The sequence below is a fragment of the Leuresthes tenuis genome, unplaced genomic scaffold (genome assembly GCF_036924035.1).
Source record: "Leuresthes tenuis unplaced genomic scaffold, fLeuTen1.0.hap1 SCAF_3, whole genome shotgun sequence".
Classification (NCBI taxonomy): Eukaryota; Metazoa; Chordata; class Actinopteri; order Atheriniformes; family Atherinopsidae; genus Leuresthes; species Leuresthes tenuis.
Window position 1 is genome coordinate 1,875,283 of NW_027325357.1, and position 15,160 is coordinate 1,890,442.

Consider the following 15,160-nt stretch of genomic DNA (forward strand, 5'->3'; position numbering starts at 1 on the left):
CGTCTTTCCAGCCAAACCAACCATACACCACAGCATCTGCATCCAAACTGAATCTCTGGCTCCATCAAAGGTTGCTGGAAACTTGGGTGTCATGATTGATGACCAACTAACCTTCAAAGATCACGTTACCTCGGTCCCAACATGCCCCCCAGCTCCTGGTGCAGCCCATGGTCATCTCCCACCTCAACTACTGCAACGCTCTCCTAACTGGTTTCCGAACTGTTCTCCTAACTGGTTTCCTAACTGGTTTCCTAACTGGTCTCCTAACTGGTTTCCTAACTGTTCTCCTAACTGGTCTCCTAACTGGTCTCCTAACTGGTTTCCTAACTGGTTTCCTAACTGCTCTCCTAACTGGTTTCCTAACTGGTTTCCTAACTGGTTTCCTAACTGGTCTCCTAACTGGTCTCCTAACTGGTCTCCTAACTGGTTTCCTAACTGGTTTCCTAACTGCTCTCCTAACTGGTTTCCTAACTGGTCTCCTAACTGGTTTCCTAACTGGTTTCCTAACTGGTCTCCTAACTGGTTTCCTAACTGGTTTCCTAACTGCTCTCCAGCCTGTGAAACCTCTGCAGATGGTCCAGAACGCGGCGGTGCGTCTGGTCTTGGATCAGCCTAAAAGAACACGCCCCCCCTCTGTTCATTGAGCTCCTCTGGCTGCCCTTAGCCGCCAGCATCAGATCCAAGTCCCTGATGTTGGCTACAAAGAGCTTAATGGAACGGCTCCATCTACTTGAATGCTCTTGCAAAGGCTTCCGTCCCAACTGGGTCCCTCCGTTGGTCCCAGGATTGTCGTCTAGCAGCTCCTACACCACGCCTAAGACAATCCAAACTCTGTTCATGTGTCGTCCCACGATGGTGGAATGACCTACCGAGCGCTACCAGAACAGGGGCGTCCCTGTCTATCTTCAAGAAGCTCCTGAAAACCCAGCTCTTCAGAGAGCATCTCCTATCCCAGCACTTACCTTGTACTTCCCTACCCCCTCTATCTCTGCTCTTTATCTTTCTGCACTTCCTTCTATGCCTGCACCCTATCTCTGCTCTGTCCCCTCTGACAGAGTCGGACTCCTGGGTTCCTTCTATGTAGCTTATTGTTAGCTTATTGTTAGCTTTTTATAAAGCTGTTATATCTTCATTTGTAAGTTGCTTTGGATAAAAGCGTCTGATAAATACAGAAACATTCATCTCAGATCTTCTGGTATGTTCTGAACCTTCAGGAACAGGTTTTATGGAGCTTTTATGTTGAGTTTTTAACTTGTGGCGATACAACAAAGATAAAAACCCAACCTGGTAACAGATGTTTAAGGGAGAGAAACTGGGATTTCCAACGTGAGAAGTCAGCAGGAAATGAAGCGAGTCTGACGGAGGATGCACAACATGAAGAGAAATAAGTGTATGGAAGAGAAAAGGTGGAGTAGAAGAGGTTTGTTCTGTTTTCTGCTGCTGAGGAACGTGCTCTGCATGTACATCCTGTTATCATGCGATCCTGTGTGGAAGCAGGATGGATTCATCTTTATCTAACTAGCTTTAATTGGTTTCAGGTGGACTGTCACAAACAAGCTGCTGGGTTTAGTAATTATGTCTGGTTCTCTGTGAGTTAACTGTGTTCAGGTTGGACCGGGTCGCTGTATGTTTCTGTCCTGCTTCAGAACATTCATGCATTAGATTTTATTTCATTTACACGAGCTTTTCTTTCCTTTGACAGCAGCTGAGCCTGCAGACGGAGGAAGGAGGGATTCAAACCAAAGAACCTTTTAACATCATAAACAACGCTGAGTTCTGCTTTGTGTTCAGATCAGCTCGACAGATAGAAGCCGACTTTACCTGGTGGAGAAGGCAGCTCAGGGTTTAGGGCATAGGTGTCAAACTCTGGGGACAAATCTGGCCTGCAGTGTAATTATATTTGGCCCACGAGGCAATTTCAAATTAATATTAGAGCTGGCCCGCCAGTATCATACGGCGGCAGCGCATTCACCGCTTATACTACAAATCCCATAATGCTTTGCTGTTGTTTTGGCGCGTCAGTTAGGACAGAGGCAGACACGCCCCTCCTCTGTGTCAGTAGCATCTATGCTAGCGGTCTTCTTGTGCCCCCCGCCTCTCCCCCAGACCTAAAACCACAGCTGTCACTGTTACCTACCAAAAAATGGCCAAAAGAAAGGCAGAAAATACAACTTTTCTGAACTGGTGGGAGACAGAATATCTGTTTATGTAAAAGACAGACCTGTTTGTCTTGTTTGTGGAGCCAACGTGTCAGTAACTAAGGAGTAACTAAGGAGTAACTGAGGAGTAACTAAGGAGTAACTAAGGAGTAACTAAGGAGTAACTGAGGAGTAACTAAGGAGTAACTGAGGAGTAACTGAGGAGTAACTGAGGAGTAACTGAGGAGTAACTGAGGAGTAACTAAGGCGTAACTAAGGAGTAACTAAGGCGTAACTAAGGAGTAACTAAGGAGTAACTGAGGAGTAACTAAGGCGTAACTAAGGAGTAACTGAGGAGTAACTAAGGAGTAACTGAGGAGTAACTGAGGAGTAACTGAGGAGTAACTGAGGAGTAACTGAGGAGTAACTAAGGCGTAACTAAGGAGTAACTAAGGCGTAACTAAGGAGTAACTAAGGAGTAACTGAGGAGTAACTAAGGCGTAACTAAGGAGTAACTAAGGCGTAACTGAGGAGTAACTGAGGAGTAACTAAGGAGCAACTAAGGAGTAACTAAGGGGTAACTAAGGAGTAACTAAGGAGTAACTAAGGAGTAACTAAGGATATAATATTAGACGACACTATGAAACGAAACACCAGGACAAATATAAGGACCTGGACACAGCTCAAAGGAGCCAGAAAGTAAAGGAGATGAAAAGAGGTTTATGTTATTTTATTTTCACATTTATTAGCCTGTGTAAGAAGCTAATTTTGACATAAATCAGAAGGCTGCAAACAGAAAGGAGGCATTCAATTTTATTTAGATTTAATTTAATATGCCATTGATATGTTTTTATTATCATTATTGTTATTATTATTAGCAGTTTTGCACCCCTGGACTTTAAAGTTAAGCCTTGCTGCTTCAGTATTCATTGTTAAATCTAAACTTGTTGGGTTCCATATTAAAAGGTTAATTAGTTCAACCTTGGCCCGCGGCTTTGTTCACTTTAAAACTTTGGCCCACTGTGTATGAGGTATGAGTTTGACCCCCCTGGTTTAGGGTGATTCAGGCTGTGATGAAGAAGGTTTAGGTCCAGGTTTACCTCCATCAGCAGCCAGAAGAGGTCCAGCAGCTGCTGAATGAGCGGATGTTCGTCCACCGAGCCGCCTCCCTCCAGAATCCCCAACAGGAAGTTCATCAGCACGTCCTCCACCAGGTACACCTTACACTGCACACACACACACACACACACACACACACACACACACACACACACACACACACACACACACACACACACACACACACACACACACACACACACACACACACACACACACACACACACACACACACACACACACACACACACTGTGCATTAATGTGAGCTGCAGCTGATATTCATTTACCAGGTGCAGCAGCGCCCCCTGCTGGGTGGATGCTGTGCTTACAGCTGCTCATTAACACCAAAGTCTGCGTCACTATCAGTTCATCAGAGCTGCTGGAGCTTTTAAATCATCCTCCAACAAAGCTTCATGAAGACATTTAAAGGCTTTTAAACCTCTAATATTTAGTTTCATCACAGTTCATCTGCAGCTCATGCAGACAAATGCAGAAGAAGTCGTGGAAGATGCTCCTCAGTGCAGCCGACAGCAGAACTTTTCCACCAGAACTGTGGATTAGAAGCAGCCAGTTTTTAAGATAATCTGACGTCGTGGTTACAGCACAGCAGGGCCAACAGATGGCGCTCTTGCTTTTATTTTTACTTTTTTGTGGCTGAAAATCATCTGTTCTGCTCGTTTTCTGTCTTGGTGTTTTGTGGCTGGACCTCATAATGCTTATAGTTTCTGTATGTTTGTACGTTGGCTAAAGATACCAAAAACCCTCCAGCTCTATATGCTACTAGTTACTAATTACTAGTTACTAATTACTCTGTTGATCCCGGAGGGAAATAGTTTAGCTGCAAGTTAGCAATTTAAGTTAACATTAGCCTCAGATATAGTTTATCCACTGGGCTCTTATATCCTCTGAGGCTGCTGCTGGATGGAAGATGCATGCTCCTCAGTGCAGCTGACAGCAGAACATTTCCACCAGAAGCTGGCTTCATCCGTCCAGCAGGGTGGATGTGAGTGGGCGGGGCTTAGCAGAGGAGGCGGAGCCAACGAGAACGACTCTTTAAATGAGGAACTTTCAAACAAAGAGGAACTAAATAAATACCAGGGCTGTGTTTTTGGGGAGTTTTACACCTGCTGGTGGCTTCAGACGCCCTGATATATGCGGGGAAATAGTTTAGCAGTTAGCTGTAAGTTAGCAGCAGATGCTAGCAAACAGCGTAACTCGTTACCCTCAGATATAGTTTACCCACTGGGCTCTTATATCCTCTGAGGCTGCTGCTGGATGGAAGATGCATGCTCCTCAGTGCAGCTGACAGCAGAACATTTCCACCAGAAGCTGGCTTCATCCGTCCAGCAGGGTGGATGTGAGTGGGCGGGGCTTAACAGAGGAGGCGGAGCCAACTTAAGGAGCGACGTACTTTAGAAATGAAAATCAGAACGGCTCGTTAAATGAGGAACTTTCATGCTCCCAGGGACAGGAAGAAGGGATTTTACCTTTAAAGGACGATGAAACAAACCTGATGAACCATGCTCTGTGAATGCAGCACAAACACAAACACTCACCATGAGAGGAGCGAAGTGGTTGAAGATGTGGGCCAGAGTGATGAGGACCGTCGGTTCCCCATGAAGCTTCCACACAGAGCATTCCTTCTCCAGCAGCTTCTCGTCCTGAACAGAGAACAGACGCCGTCTTTAACCACAGAGAGGTCGGGAAAAGCATCGTCTTTGCTTTGAAACCGGTCACCAGATCACCTGAGAGTCGATGGAGGTCGTCAGGACGTTCTTCATGTAACCCAGCAGCTTGTGGGCCTTGGCCAGGTCTGCAGCCGGGGGGTCCTGGAGGGGCAGATATCCGTCGACGGGGTACGTGAGGAGCCACTCGGGTTAAAGGAAACACAGCAGAGATCGGACAGAGAGAGGATCTGCTTCTGGTCAGGGCTCTGGTTCAAATCTGGGGAATTAACGTGGTTTCATGCGTAAGATCAGCACCTGCCGTCATGCTTTACAGAGCTCACTTCTCTGGTGAAGCAGCTCAGAGAGGGCAGAGCCCTGAAACACCAAAGGTAGGTCAAAGACGCGGCTGAATGATGTCATAACTTTCAGGTTTTCATTCCCCGGAGCTGCCGGCCTCCAGCTCAGAGACAAATAAAGCTTCAGACACATCCTGAAGATGTGTGAAGCGCGTCTGAAGAGACGAACGACTGCCTGGAAAGGATATCTGAGCGGCCTGCTGCCGAAGTTGAAAGCCACCGACTCTTTGAAGGAGAGGCTGATGGCGGGGAAGTACGCGATGCCGGGGCCCATCTTGATGTTGGTGAAGGCCGTTCCCAGAGACTGTCCGTTCCTGAGGACAGAGGACAGTTACTGAGGCTCAGCAGCGTCGGACAGCACCTGAACGCACCGTTCGTACAGGTGGGGCTAAACTCATCTCACTGAGCAGATCCTCAGAACATGTGAGGTCATTAATCAATGATTAAACTCTTCTGAATAACATTTGCAGATGTTTCACAGCACAAACGGAGCTACAGAACCCTGACGGAGGGCTGAATAATAACATGTGAACAGAACTCTGAGCTACATTCCTGCTTCTTCTCATCAAAACCAAACTGCTGATCCTCATTCTGATAAATTCAGAGGAGAAAAACGGCATCAAACGTGTATTTTAACGTCTGACGACCATCGATTAATCAAAGGAAGCCAAAATCCAGACTGAAATGGATTAATTGTGCAGCCCTCCCTAAAAGTTCCCCGTTAAGACTCTAAAATGCGTCCTTCCATGTTCATGTAAATAACATCACGGTTCTTCTCTAGAAATGAATCTTGTTCTTCATTAAACGTATGGTTGATGCCGACTGATCGCAGGGACATTAGCTGCATGAACGCCGTTTATAACAGGCTGTAAACTCTGCTCAGCTGCTCATCGTTATCCACACACAGACTTTTGAATTAATATAAGTTCATCTGCTAACCTGCTGCCAGCGTAATTATCTTCCAACAGCCTGCACCCCCCAGAACAGGCAGAGCTCAACAACACGTTCCATTAAACAAGAGTTTAATCTTCTTCTACAGATGTTTGCAGCTGAGACAAAGAGGTAAAAAATCCCTCTCAGAAGAGATTCTTCAGCTTCATATTTGTACTGATGTTTAAATAAAGGTTTAAATAAATAAACCGAACCACCACCTCCACACAGGTTGGATGATTTCACAGGTGTAGAACCCCCCCCACCCTCGATCTCACGGCTCCCGTTCGGGTCAGATGTTCCCGCCTTACTGAGAACCGACGGTTCAGGTTCCAAACTGACGTCTTTTGGTTGAAATTTGTGAAACATTTTCAGGATGCTCTGTCAGGTCTGCATGAAGGTTAGCTTAGCTTAGCATAAAGACTGGAAACGGAGGGAAAGTGTTAGCCTGCCTGACCCAGCTGAGGTGAGGGACTCACAGGCAGAAAGTGATGGTTCCTTCATCCAGGTCGATCAGACAGCTGACGATGTCTCCGGCCGCCCACGACTGTGCAGGGAAACAGAAGGTTAAGCTCACAGCGAACACACACACAGACACACCGACGCCGCGCACAGCCTCACCTTTCCATAGTTGGTGGTCGTCACGTTCCACTTCCTCACTCTGTTTCCATCGTAAGCGTACGAGTCCGGAGTGTCGCCCACGCCCTCCTGAAGGAAAGCATCACACCATGTTTCCAGTTTCAGCTCCACACAAGTGAAAAGCAGCTGTCAGACTGTGAGTGAGTGGTACCTCCTGGTTGAAGCGGCAGCTCAGAGTACACCAACCGATCTGCATCAGACCCTGAGACGAGATCAGAACCTCGTAGGCCCATTTCCCTGCAGACACATTCAGGTAAAAACAAGCAGCTCAAACGGGACTAAAACACAGAGGGAGTGAAGTTCTGAACTGGGGCGGCACAATTAATCGTATTTTGAGGCCACAATTAAATTAACCTGATCGTCAACGATATTTACAGTTAAAATGCAGCTCTGCTGCCTGCATCTGACCCAGTGTTTCTCAATTCAAATGATCAGCTCGTCATCAAGCTCTGCAGTGGCCTGATAAGGAGCCATTCATTTGAATCAGGTGTGGTGAAGGAGGGAAACATTGAAAACGTGCAGGGCGGTGGGTCATGAGGACCGGAATTGAGAAACACTGATCTAACCACATGTTCTCAACCAGTAGTCCACCAGCCACCAGGGGGCGACAGCATGGTTAAGGCTTCATTAAGCTGCCTGAATAACACAGTTAGACAGCCTGCAGGCAGCTGGTTAGACTATGAATCTGTGAGTAAGACTGATGAGAATAAGTCATGCTGAAAGCCGAGAAGAATCCAGAAGCATCTGGGGAAACAGAGCGACATCCATTGTCTGGACTTGTTTCGAATTCAGGGAAAGTGACGTTAAACAAGAGCAAGTTATTTGCAAAGAGTGCAACAAAGTAGTGTCTGCCCCAGAGTAACACCACTAATTTGTTAAATCACCTGAAAATACATCACAAACCTAAATATGAGGAATGCATGAAGGCCAAAGCTAAAGTTAATTCACAAATCTGTGTCCAGCGCCGACCCAGAGAACCATTACACCACCGGGCAGAACCCGATCCATCCACCTCCCAAAGATACGCAGGAATAACAGCCACATCTTTTTATTTGGCCAAAGACGTGTGTCCGATCAGTACAGTTTAAAAGGACTTTAAAATGTTGAATTATTGGGGTTTTATTTTGCATTATTTATCATTTATTCTAATTTAAAGTTGAATTTTTCACTAGAAATTGTTGCCACGTTGATTGTTTATAAATGGTGCAACAAAAATACGTTTTTCCAGACATGATGAATGACCGTGATTAATAATCGTGATTAATGATCGTGATTAATGATCGTGATTAATGATCGTGATTAATAATCTTGATTAATGATCGGGATTAATGATCGGGATTAATAATTGTGATTAATGATCGTGATTAATGATCGTGATTAATGATCGTGATTAATGATCGTGATTAATAATCGTGATTAATGATCGTGATTAATGATCGTGATTAATAATCGTGATCAATAATCGTGATTAATGATCGTGATTAATGATCGTGATTAATGATCGTGATTAATGATCGTGATTAATAATCGTGATCAATAATCGTGATTAATGATCGTGATTAATGATCGTGATTAATGATCGTGATTAATGATCGTGATTAATAATCGTGATCAATGATCGTGATTAATGATCGTGATTAATAATCGTGATCAATAATCGTGATTAATGATCGTGATTAATGATCGTGATTAATGATCGTGATTAATGATCGTGATTAATAATCGTGATCAATGATCGTGATTAATGATCGTGATTAATAATCGTGATCAATGATCGTGATTAATGATCGTGATTAATAATCTGCCCTATTCATGTCATGTTTTAGTTCGGCTGGACCTGCTGTGCAGAACCTGCACAGCTTTAAGGCCCGTTTGAGCCCAATTTTCTGACATATTCAGTGTGTTTCTGAGCGTGTCGTTTACCTCTGTAAACACACGTGGTCGCTCTGATGGAGCTGAAGTTGCTGTGGCCGATCACCTGCAGAAAGAAAGACATTTGCAGCAGAACCATGAAACAGGGCGTCTACGAGTGTCCGGAGGAGTGATACGATCGCTCCGACGTGTCTCACCCCCAGCAGGTCGTCGTCGACAAACAGGAGTCCTTCAAAGCCACTGGTGTGGTCCAGAACCACGGGCTGAGGGCCCAGGCGGCCTTCGGTGGCCTGATCTGCAGAAAGACGAATTCTTCTCTGAATATTCATCACATCTGGAACGCTCTGGAGCGTTCAGACCGAAGCTTCTCCATCACACAACTCTTCTCATGTCAGAGCTGGAAATCTGCTGCTGAAGAATCTCATGAAATCATCACCGCTGAGAGTTAAAGGAACACAACAGAGCTCGGACTCTTCCTCAGCCTGGCTACAGCGCCGAAGTTAAGGTGACTCCGCCTCCTCTGTTCTTATTCTCTTCTATCAATGATGAATAATAAGCAGTTCAAGCTTTACGAAGTGCTTTCTTATACGTTATTAAACTATCTTTCCAGACTAATTGAGACTCTTCTAAATTAGAGGAACGCCACTGTCTCTCCAGCTTTCTTCTTCTGCTTTAAAGCAGCTGTGAATTATACCAAGGAGCCAACCTCTTCTGACTGATTACCTTCCTGTTCAGAGGGGCAACATTGTCCAGTGTTGTACGCATTGAAGCTATAGTGTAGGTATCTGTCCTCTGTTGTTGCACATGGCAGTGAAGAAAAGGATGATGGAATCAACTCTTAATCTGGTTACAGCATTCTCTGATATGTAAAATTCTACAGAAGTTCAGAAGTAAAGGAATTTAAACTCTAAGTTATCTAAAAATAGTCAGAAGGGAAAACTTAACTGTTCACGAGTCAGCACAAGATCCAGGGTGTGATTTTATTGAATCTAACAATAATAATATTAATAATAGTGTGTGAGGCTGCAGGCAGCCTCGGGTCGGCGGTTCCTTTACCTCTGCTGTCCTCAGCCGGCTCGTCCTCCGACAGCAGCTTCTCCAGGTGAGCGCAGAGGTCCTGGAAACCAAGAGGCTTCCTGCACACAGAAATGAAGCAACCGCTCAAAAACACACGAAGAAGAAGAGGAGGAAAGTCCTGTGATTAACCACATGACCTGAGGAACGACAGCACGCCGTCTTCCTTTCATTCAAAGCAACATTTCAGCAACAACACTGAGAGCCAACCGAGCTAACCTTTGACCTCTGACCCATCGGTTCTGGCTCGGCTGGTTGATATTCAGCGGGATGGAAACTGAGCAAACAGTTCTCCTCAAACCAGGTACAAACATCTGGCTGAAGAGTGCCAAACGAGACCGGTTCCAGAATCAGAACCGCCGCAGTCGAGATGAGTTGGACCAGCTTGTGACTGACTGGCCCCCCGCTGTGTACCGGGGCGGCTGGTACCAACGGGCTAACGGGCTAACGGGCTAACGGGCCTGACTGTAAAGTAGGGATGTTAAACTCCGGTCCTGGAGGGCCGCTGTCCTGCAGGTTTTAGACGTTTCCCTGCTTCAACGCACCTCATTCAGATTAAATGGATCTCTTCAAAAGATTGTTAAGTTCTGCACAAACCAGCTAACGAGGCATTGATCTCATTCAGGTGTGTTGAAGCAGGAAACATCTAAAACCTGCAGGACAGCAGGTTTTAGAGTTTGACATCCCTGCTGTAAAGCATCAAGATGACAAAAATCCATGTTAAATAAACTGTGAACGTTTAAAACTTGGTGAAACCTCGAGTTCAAAGACAGAATCCTTCTAAACGGGCTCATTTCTTACAGAACAAGTTCCCATTGATCTTAGTTTGGGCTGAATGTGTTCGGCTCAAACTGTCTTTGACCAATGACAGACGAGGCGCTTCTGGGTGGAGGAAGAAGCTCTGAAGAAGCTCTGAAGAAGCTCTGAAGAAGCTCTGAAGAAGCTCTTTAGAAGCTCTTTAGAAGCTCTGAAGAAGCTCTTTAGAAGCTCTGAAGAAGCTCTGAAGAAGCTCTGAAGAAGCTCTTTAGAAGCTCTGAAGAAGCTCTGAAGAAGCTCTGAAGAAGCTCTTTAGAAGCTCTGAAGAAGCTCTGAAGAAGCTCTGAAGAAGCTCTTTAGAAGCTCTGAAGAAGCTCTGAAGAAGCTCTGAAAAAGCTCTGAAGAAGCTCTGAAGAAGCTCTGAAGAAGCTCTGAAGAAGCTCTTTAGAAGCTCTGAAGAAGCTCTGAAGAAGCTCTGAAGAAGCTCTTTAGAAGCTCTTTAGAAGCTCTGAAGAAGCTCTGAAGAAGCTCTGAAGAAGCTCTGAAGAAGCTCTTTAGAAGCTCTGAAGAAGCTCTGAAGAAGCTCTTTAGAAGCTCTGAAGAAGCTCTGAAGAAGCTCTGAAGAAGCTCTTTAGAAGCTCTGAAGAAGCTCTTTAGAAGCTCTGAAGAAGCTCTGAAGAAGCTCTGAAGAAGCTCTGAAGAAGCTCTGAAGAAGCTCTGAAGAAGCTCTTTAGAAGCTCTGAAGAAGCTCTGAAGAAAAGGAGGAGACATCATGTTCCAACCTCACACCAAAGTCTGAGCTCTGATGGATTTTATACAGAACAGGACCAGAAACACTGAACTTTGATGAAATGGTGGAAGCTGTTTGCAGTTATTGGTTAGAACACGTTCTACCAGATGAGTTCTGCCCCATCGGGCCGTGAATAACCTGTGAGGGAAGTGAACAGAACCCTCTGCTGTTCAATCGGTTTAATAAAGAAGTTATTGATCAGGGATAAATAAGCCGATCAGCTCTGACAGATGGTCGATGACTTCATGGTTTTATCGGAGCGGACGCAGTCAACAAACTGTGTGTCTATGTTTAGAGCTGCTGAGGGAAACATGACCCGGTCCGGCTTAGAGAAGGAGCCACTCAGACATTCCCCTCCACACTGCTCACGGGGTTTTAACTCCGGTGAAATAACCCTGAAACTCCTCTCTGTGTCAGACCCAAAGCAAACTGAGCTGCTCCAGAACCAGAACCACCACAGTGTAAAAGCTTCCTGGTTCTGGTCTCTTTTTAAAGCCAACTCTCTAAACTTTGACTGAGACTGACTCACAGAACAGAGTCCTGTTGTCTGACCCAGTCCTGGTCCAAACTCAACACCAACAGAACAAAAACTGAGCATTTTCCAGCTTTTTCTGCAGGTATGTCCAGCTGCTCTCAGAGATGTGGCCGCCTGTCTCTGACATTTCCTCCTCGGACTCTCTGGGTCGGCTGCAGCAAACTCTGACCACTTCACATGAGATTCGAACGGCGTAAAATGTCAAAAATACGTATAAAAAACTTCCAAAACGTGCTGACAGCAGCGTAATGTTCCACGAGCTGTTCACACACTCAGAGACACTGTGGAAGCTGTTTAAACTATCTGAGAATGGTGATAAACCGAGTCAGAAAGTTTCCAATTAGGAAGCTGAAGAACTTTAAGCTCAGTCTCGTGTTCTGGAGAAGATGAGCCTGAATCTATCAAACAGAACCGAGCTAAACAGGGTGTTAGAGATGAGGAGCTTGAGTTAAGACCTTCAGGGCGGCGCTGCAGAGCACCGCCTGCAAAGAGAAAGATATACGAGGGTCATTTTATCCTAAATACAGTGTAAATACACTGCTAAATACACGCCAGAGTGCACGCAGATGGGCTGCAGGGGGCGGGATGGATGCTGTGCACATGCATGTTCTGTCGGTGTGTTTTTATCATGTGTTTTTATATTTCCTGCCCTGGCTGAACAATAAAGTTCTTCAATTGTTTACATGAAGCTCCTATTGGCCCAGAGAGCTGTCAATCAGAAGAGAAGAGGGCGGGCTGTGGTCTGAAATCGCCGAATAAAGAGTGTTTCCATAAAAACTGACTGAGAGATGGAAACATTCGGTTAGATTTCAACTCAAAGAACTCAAAGCTCCATCTGGACACATCTCTGTAGGACCAGAGATGATCGTAAGCGACTCATCGTGACGTTTAACTGAGCAAACATCGCGGTTAAAGTCACGATGTTCACTGAACTCATGCCTGAAGACGTCTCTGTGAGAAACAAACAGTGAAAGGACAAAAACGTCTTGAGTTCAGAGCAGAGAGGAGCAGAGATGTTACCTGAGCGAGGCCACAGCAGGTGCCGCCTTGGCTGAAGGAAACACGTGATGCAGGTAGTCGCTCAGCAGCTTCTCGTTCACGATGCCTGGCAGACAGAGAGAAACACCGAGCTTTCACCACCTTTCAGCACCAAAACAGTCAGTTTGTAACCTTCCAGCAACGATTGAATGTGTGTGAGAGGACAGGTGAACGCTTCCAGGAGTAAATCTGCTGCCGTGAAGCCGCAGAACTCTGTCTGAGCTGCAGCCAAATGCTGACAAACTGGAGAACATGGAGGTTCTCAGGGAAGTCTAACGGGTTTATGGGGGATTATTATGGAGGAGCAGCCATGGTTCTGTACCTGTGGCTCTGGGTTTGTCCACGTCTGAGGCCAGCCTGTAGTTTCGGCGGGTCAGAGCGGTGCCGCCTCCCTTTGTGTTCATTCTGTTGGTCTGGATTCACCGACCCATGCACTGCTGACAGAACAGAACCAACACCGTTAAACTGCTGGATCCGACACATGAGCAGGTTCTGACAGAACAACCGAAACATCTCACTGATCTCAGCTCAGGATTCAGGAGAACTTTTACAGCTCATACAGCAACAAATACAGGAAATATACACCTGAAATATTAAAAAACACAGTACAACTAATGCTAAAGCTTAATAAGACGGTTACTGCAGTAAGTACACTGCTAATAGCTCAATAACCAGAGGATACTGTAGTATTTATACTGGAAATACCACAATAAACAGCTAATACTGTAGTATTTACACCGCTGTTATTTACCACATTAAACAGGTAATAATGTAGTATTTTTACCACATTAAACAGGTAATAATGCAGTATTTTTACCACATTAAACAGGTAATAATGTAGTATTTTTACCACATTAAACAGGTAATAATGTAGTATTTTTACCACATTAAACAGGTAATAATGTAGTATTTTTACCACATTAAACAGGTAATAATGCAGTATTTTTACCACATTAAACAGGTAATAATGCAGTATTTTTACCACATTAAACAGGTAATAATGTAGTATTTTTACCACATTAAACAGGTAATAATGTAGTATTTTTACCACATTAAACAGGTAATAATGCAGTATTTTTACCACATTAAACAGGTAATAATGCAGTATTTTTACCACATTAAACAGGTAATAATGTAGTATTTTTACCACATTAAACAGGTAATAATGCAGTATTTTTACCACATTAAACAGGTAATAATGCAGTATTTTTACCACATTAAACAGGTAATAATGTAGTATTTACACCGCTGTTATTTACCACATTAAACAGGTAATAATGTAGTATTTTTACCACATTAAACAGGTAATAATGTAGTATTTACACCGCTGTTATTTACCACATTAAACAGGTAATAATGTAGTATTTTTACCACATTAAACAGGTAATAATGCAGTATTTTTACCACATTAAACAGGTAATAATGTAGTATTTTTACCACATTAAACAGGTAATGATGCAGTATTTTTACCACATTAAACAGGTAATAATGTAGTATTTACACCACTGTTATTTACCACATTAAACAGGTAATAATGTAGTATTTTTACCACATTAAACAGGTAATAATGTAGTATTTTTACCACATTAAACAGGTAATAATGTAGTATTTTTACCACATTAAACAGGTAATAATGCAGTATTTTTACCACATTAAACAGGTAATAATGTAGTATTGTTTACCACATTAAACAGGTAATAATGTAGTATTTTAACCACATTAAACAGGTAATAATGTAGTATTTTTACCACATTAAACAGGTAATAATGCAGTATTTTTACCACATGAAGCAGGTAATAATGTAGTATTTACACCGCTGTTAGCTGATGAAGCAGCCCTCAGTAACTGCGAGCTGTCCCCGGTTATTAGCTTGCTAACTTGCCCTGTTATCTGAGCGCAGGGGCCGGTGAGGTCTAAACTATTCAGCCGGTGTCTGGATAAAGGTCAGTGAGATTAACAAACCTAAGTTACAGACTGGCTCGGTTCCGCTCGGGTCTCCTGCGGTCAGTTTCCTGACAGTGGCTGTAGCTAGCAGGCTAACGCCTCCCTGACACAAACAGTTAGCAGCGGCTAGCTGTTAGCAGCCTCTTCCTGCCGTCTGACCGGGCCTCTCCTCTGACTGCGACCCGCCGCTGAGCGCGATAATCCGGCTGATAAAGGTGAAAAGAACCGCTGCTCACAGCTGAAAGCTAAAATTCCCACAACAGTCCTCGCTGCTCGTCAACGCCTCTCAGTACGGAGCGCC

At 44.5% G+C, this 15,160-nt stretch overlaps 1 protein-coding gene across 3 annotated transcripts in view; it reads right to left on the reverse strand.

Moving 5' to 3' along the window:
- The window catches only part of rnf123 (ring finger protein 123), a 109,887-nt gene extending 94,727 nt beyond the window's left edge, over positions 1 to 15,160 (reverse strand). For 2 of the 3 annotated variants that reach the window (XM_072381380.1, XM_072381378.1), the window contains exons 1-13: positions 14,878 to 15,160; positions 13,238 to 13,349; positions 12,898 to 12,982; positions 9,779 to 9,858; positions 8,920 to 9,017; positions 8,774 to 8,828; positions 7,002 to 7,087; positions 6,833 to 6,919; positions 6,691 to 6,758; positions 5,470 to 5,595; positions 5,004 to 5,118; positions 4,815 to 4,919; positions 3,239 to 3,364 (exon numbers count right to left, since the gene is read on the reverse strand). In XM_072381380.1, coding sequence (XP_072237481.1) covers positions 3,239 to 3,364; positions 4,815 to 4,919; positions 5,004 to 5,118; positions 5,470 to 5,595; positions 6,691 to 6,758; positions 6,833 to 6,919; positions 7,002 to 7,087; positions 8,774 to 8,828; positions 8,920 to 9,017; positions 9,779 to 9,858; positions 12,898 to 12,982; positions 13,238 to 13,319 — 1,113 coding nt within the window. In that variant the 5' untranslated portion in view covers positions 13,320 to 13,349; positions 14,878 to 15,160. Of the gene's footprint in view, positions 1 to 3,238; positions 3,365 to 4,814; positions 4,920 to 5,003; positions 5,119 to 5,469; positions 5,596 to 6,690; positions 6,759 to 6,832; positions 6,920 to 7,001; positions 7,088 to 8,773; positions 8,829 to 8,919; positions 9,018 to 9,778; positions 9,859 to 12,897; positions 12,983 to 13,237; positions 13,353 to 14,877 lie in introns of all 3 variants that reach the window. The other variant, XM_072381379.1, reaches the window with a different exon arrangement.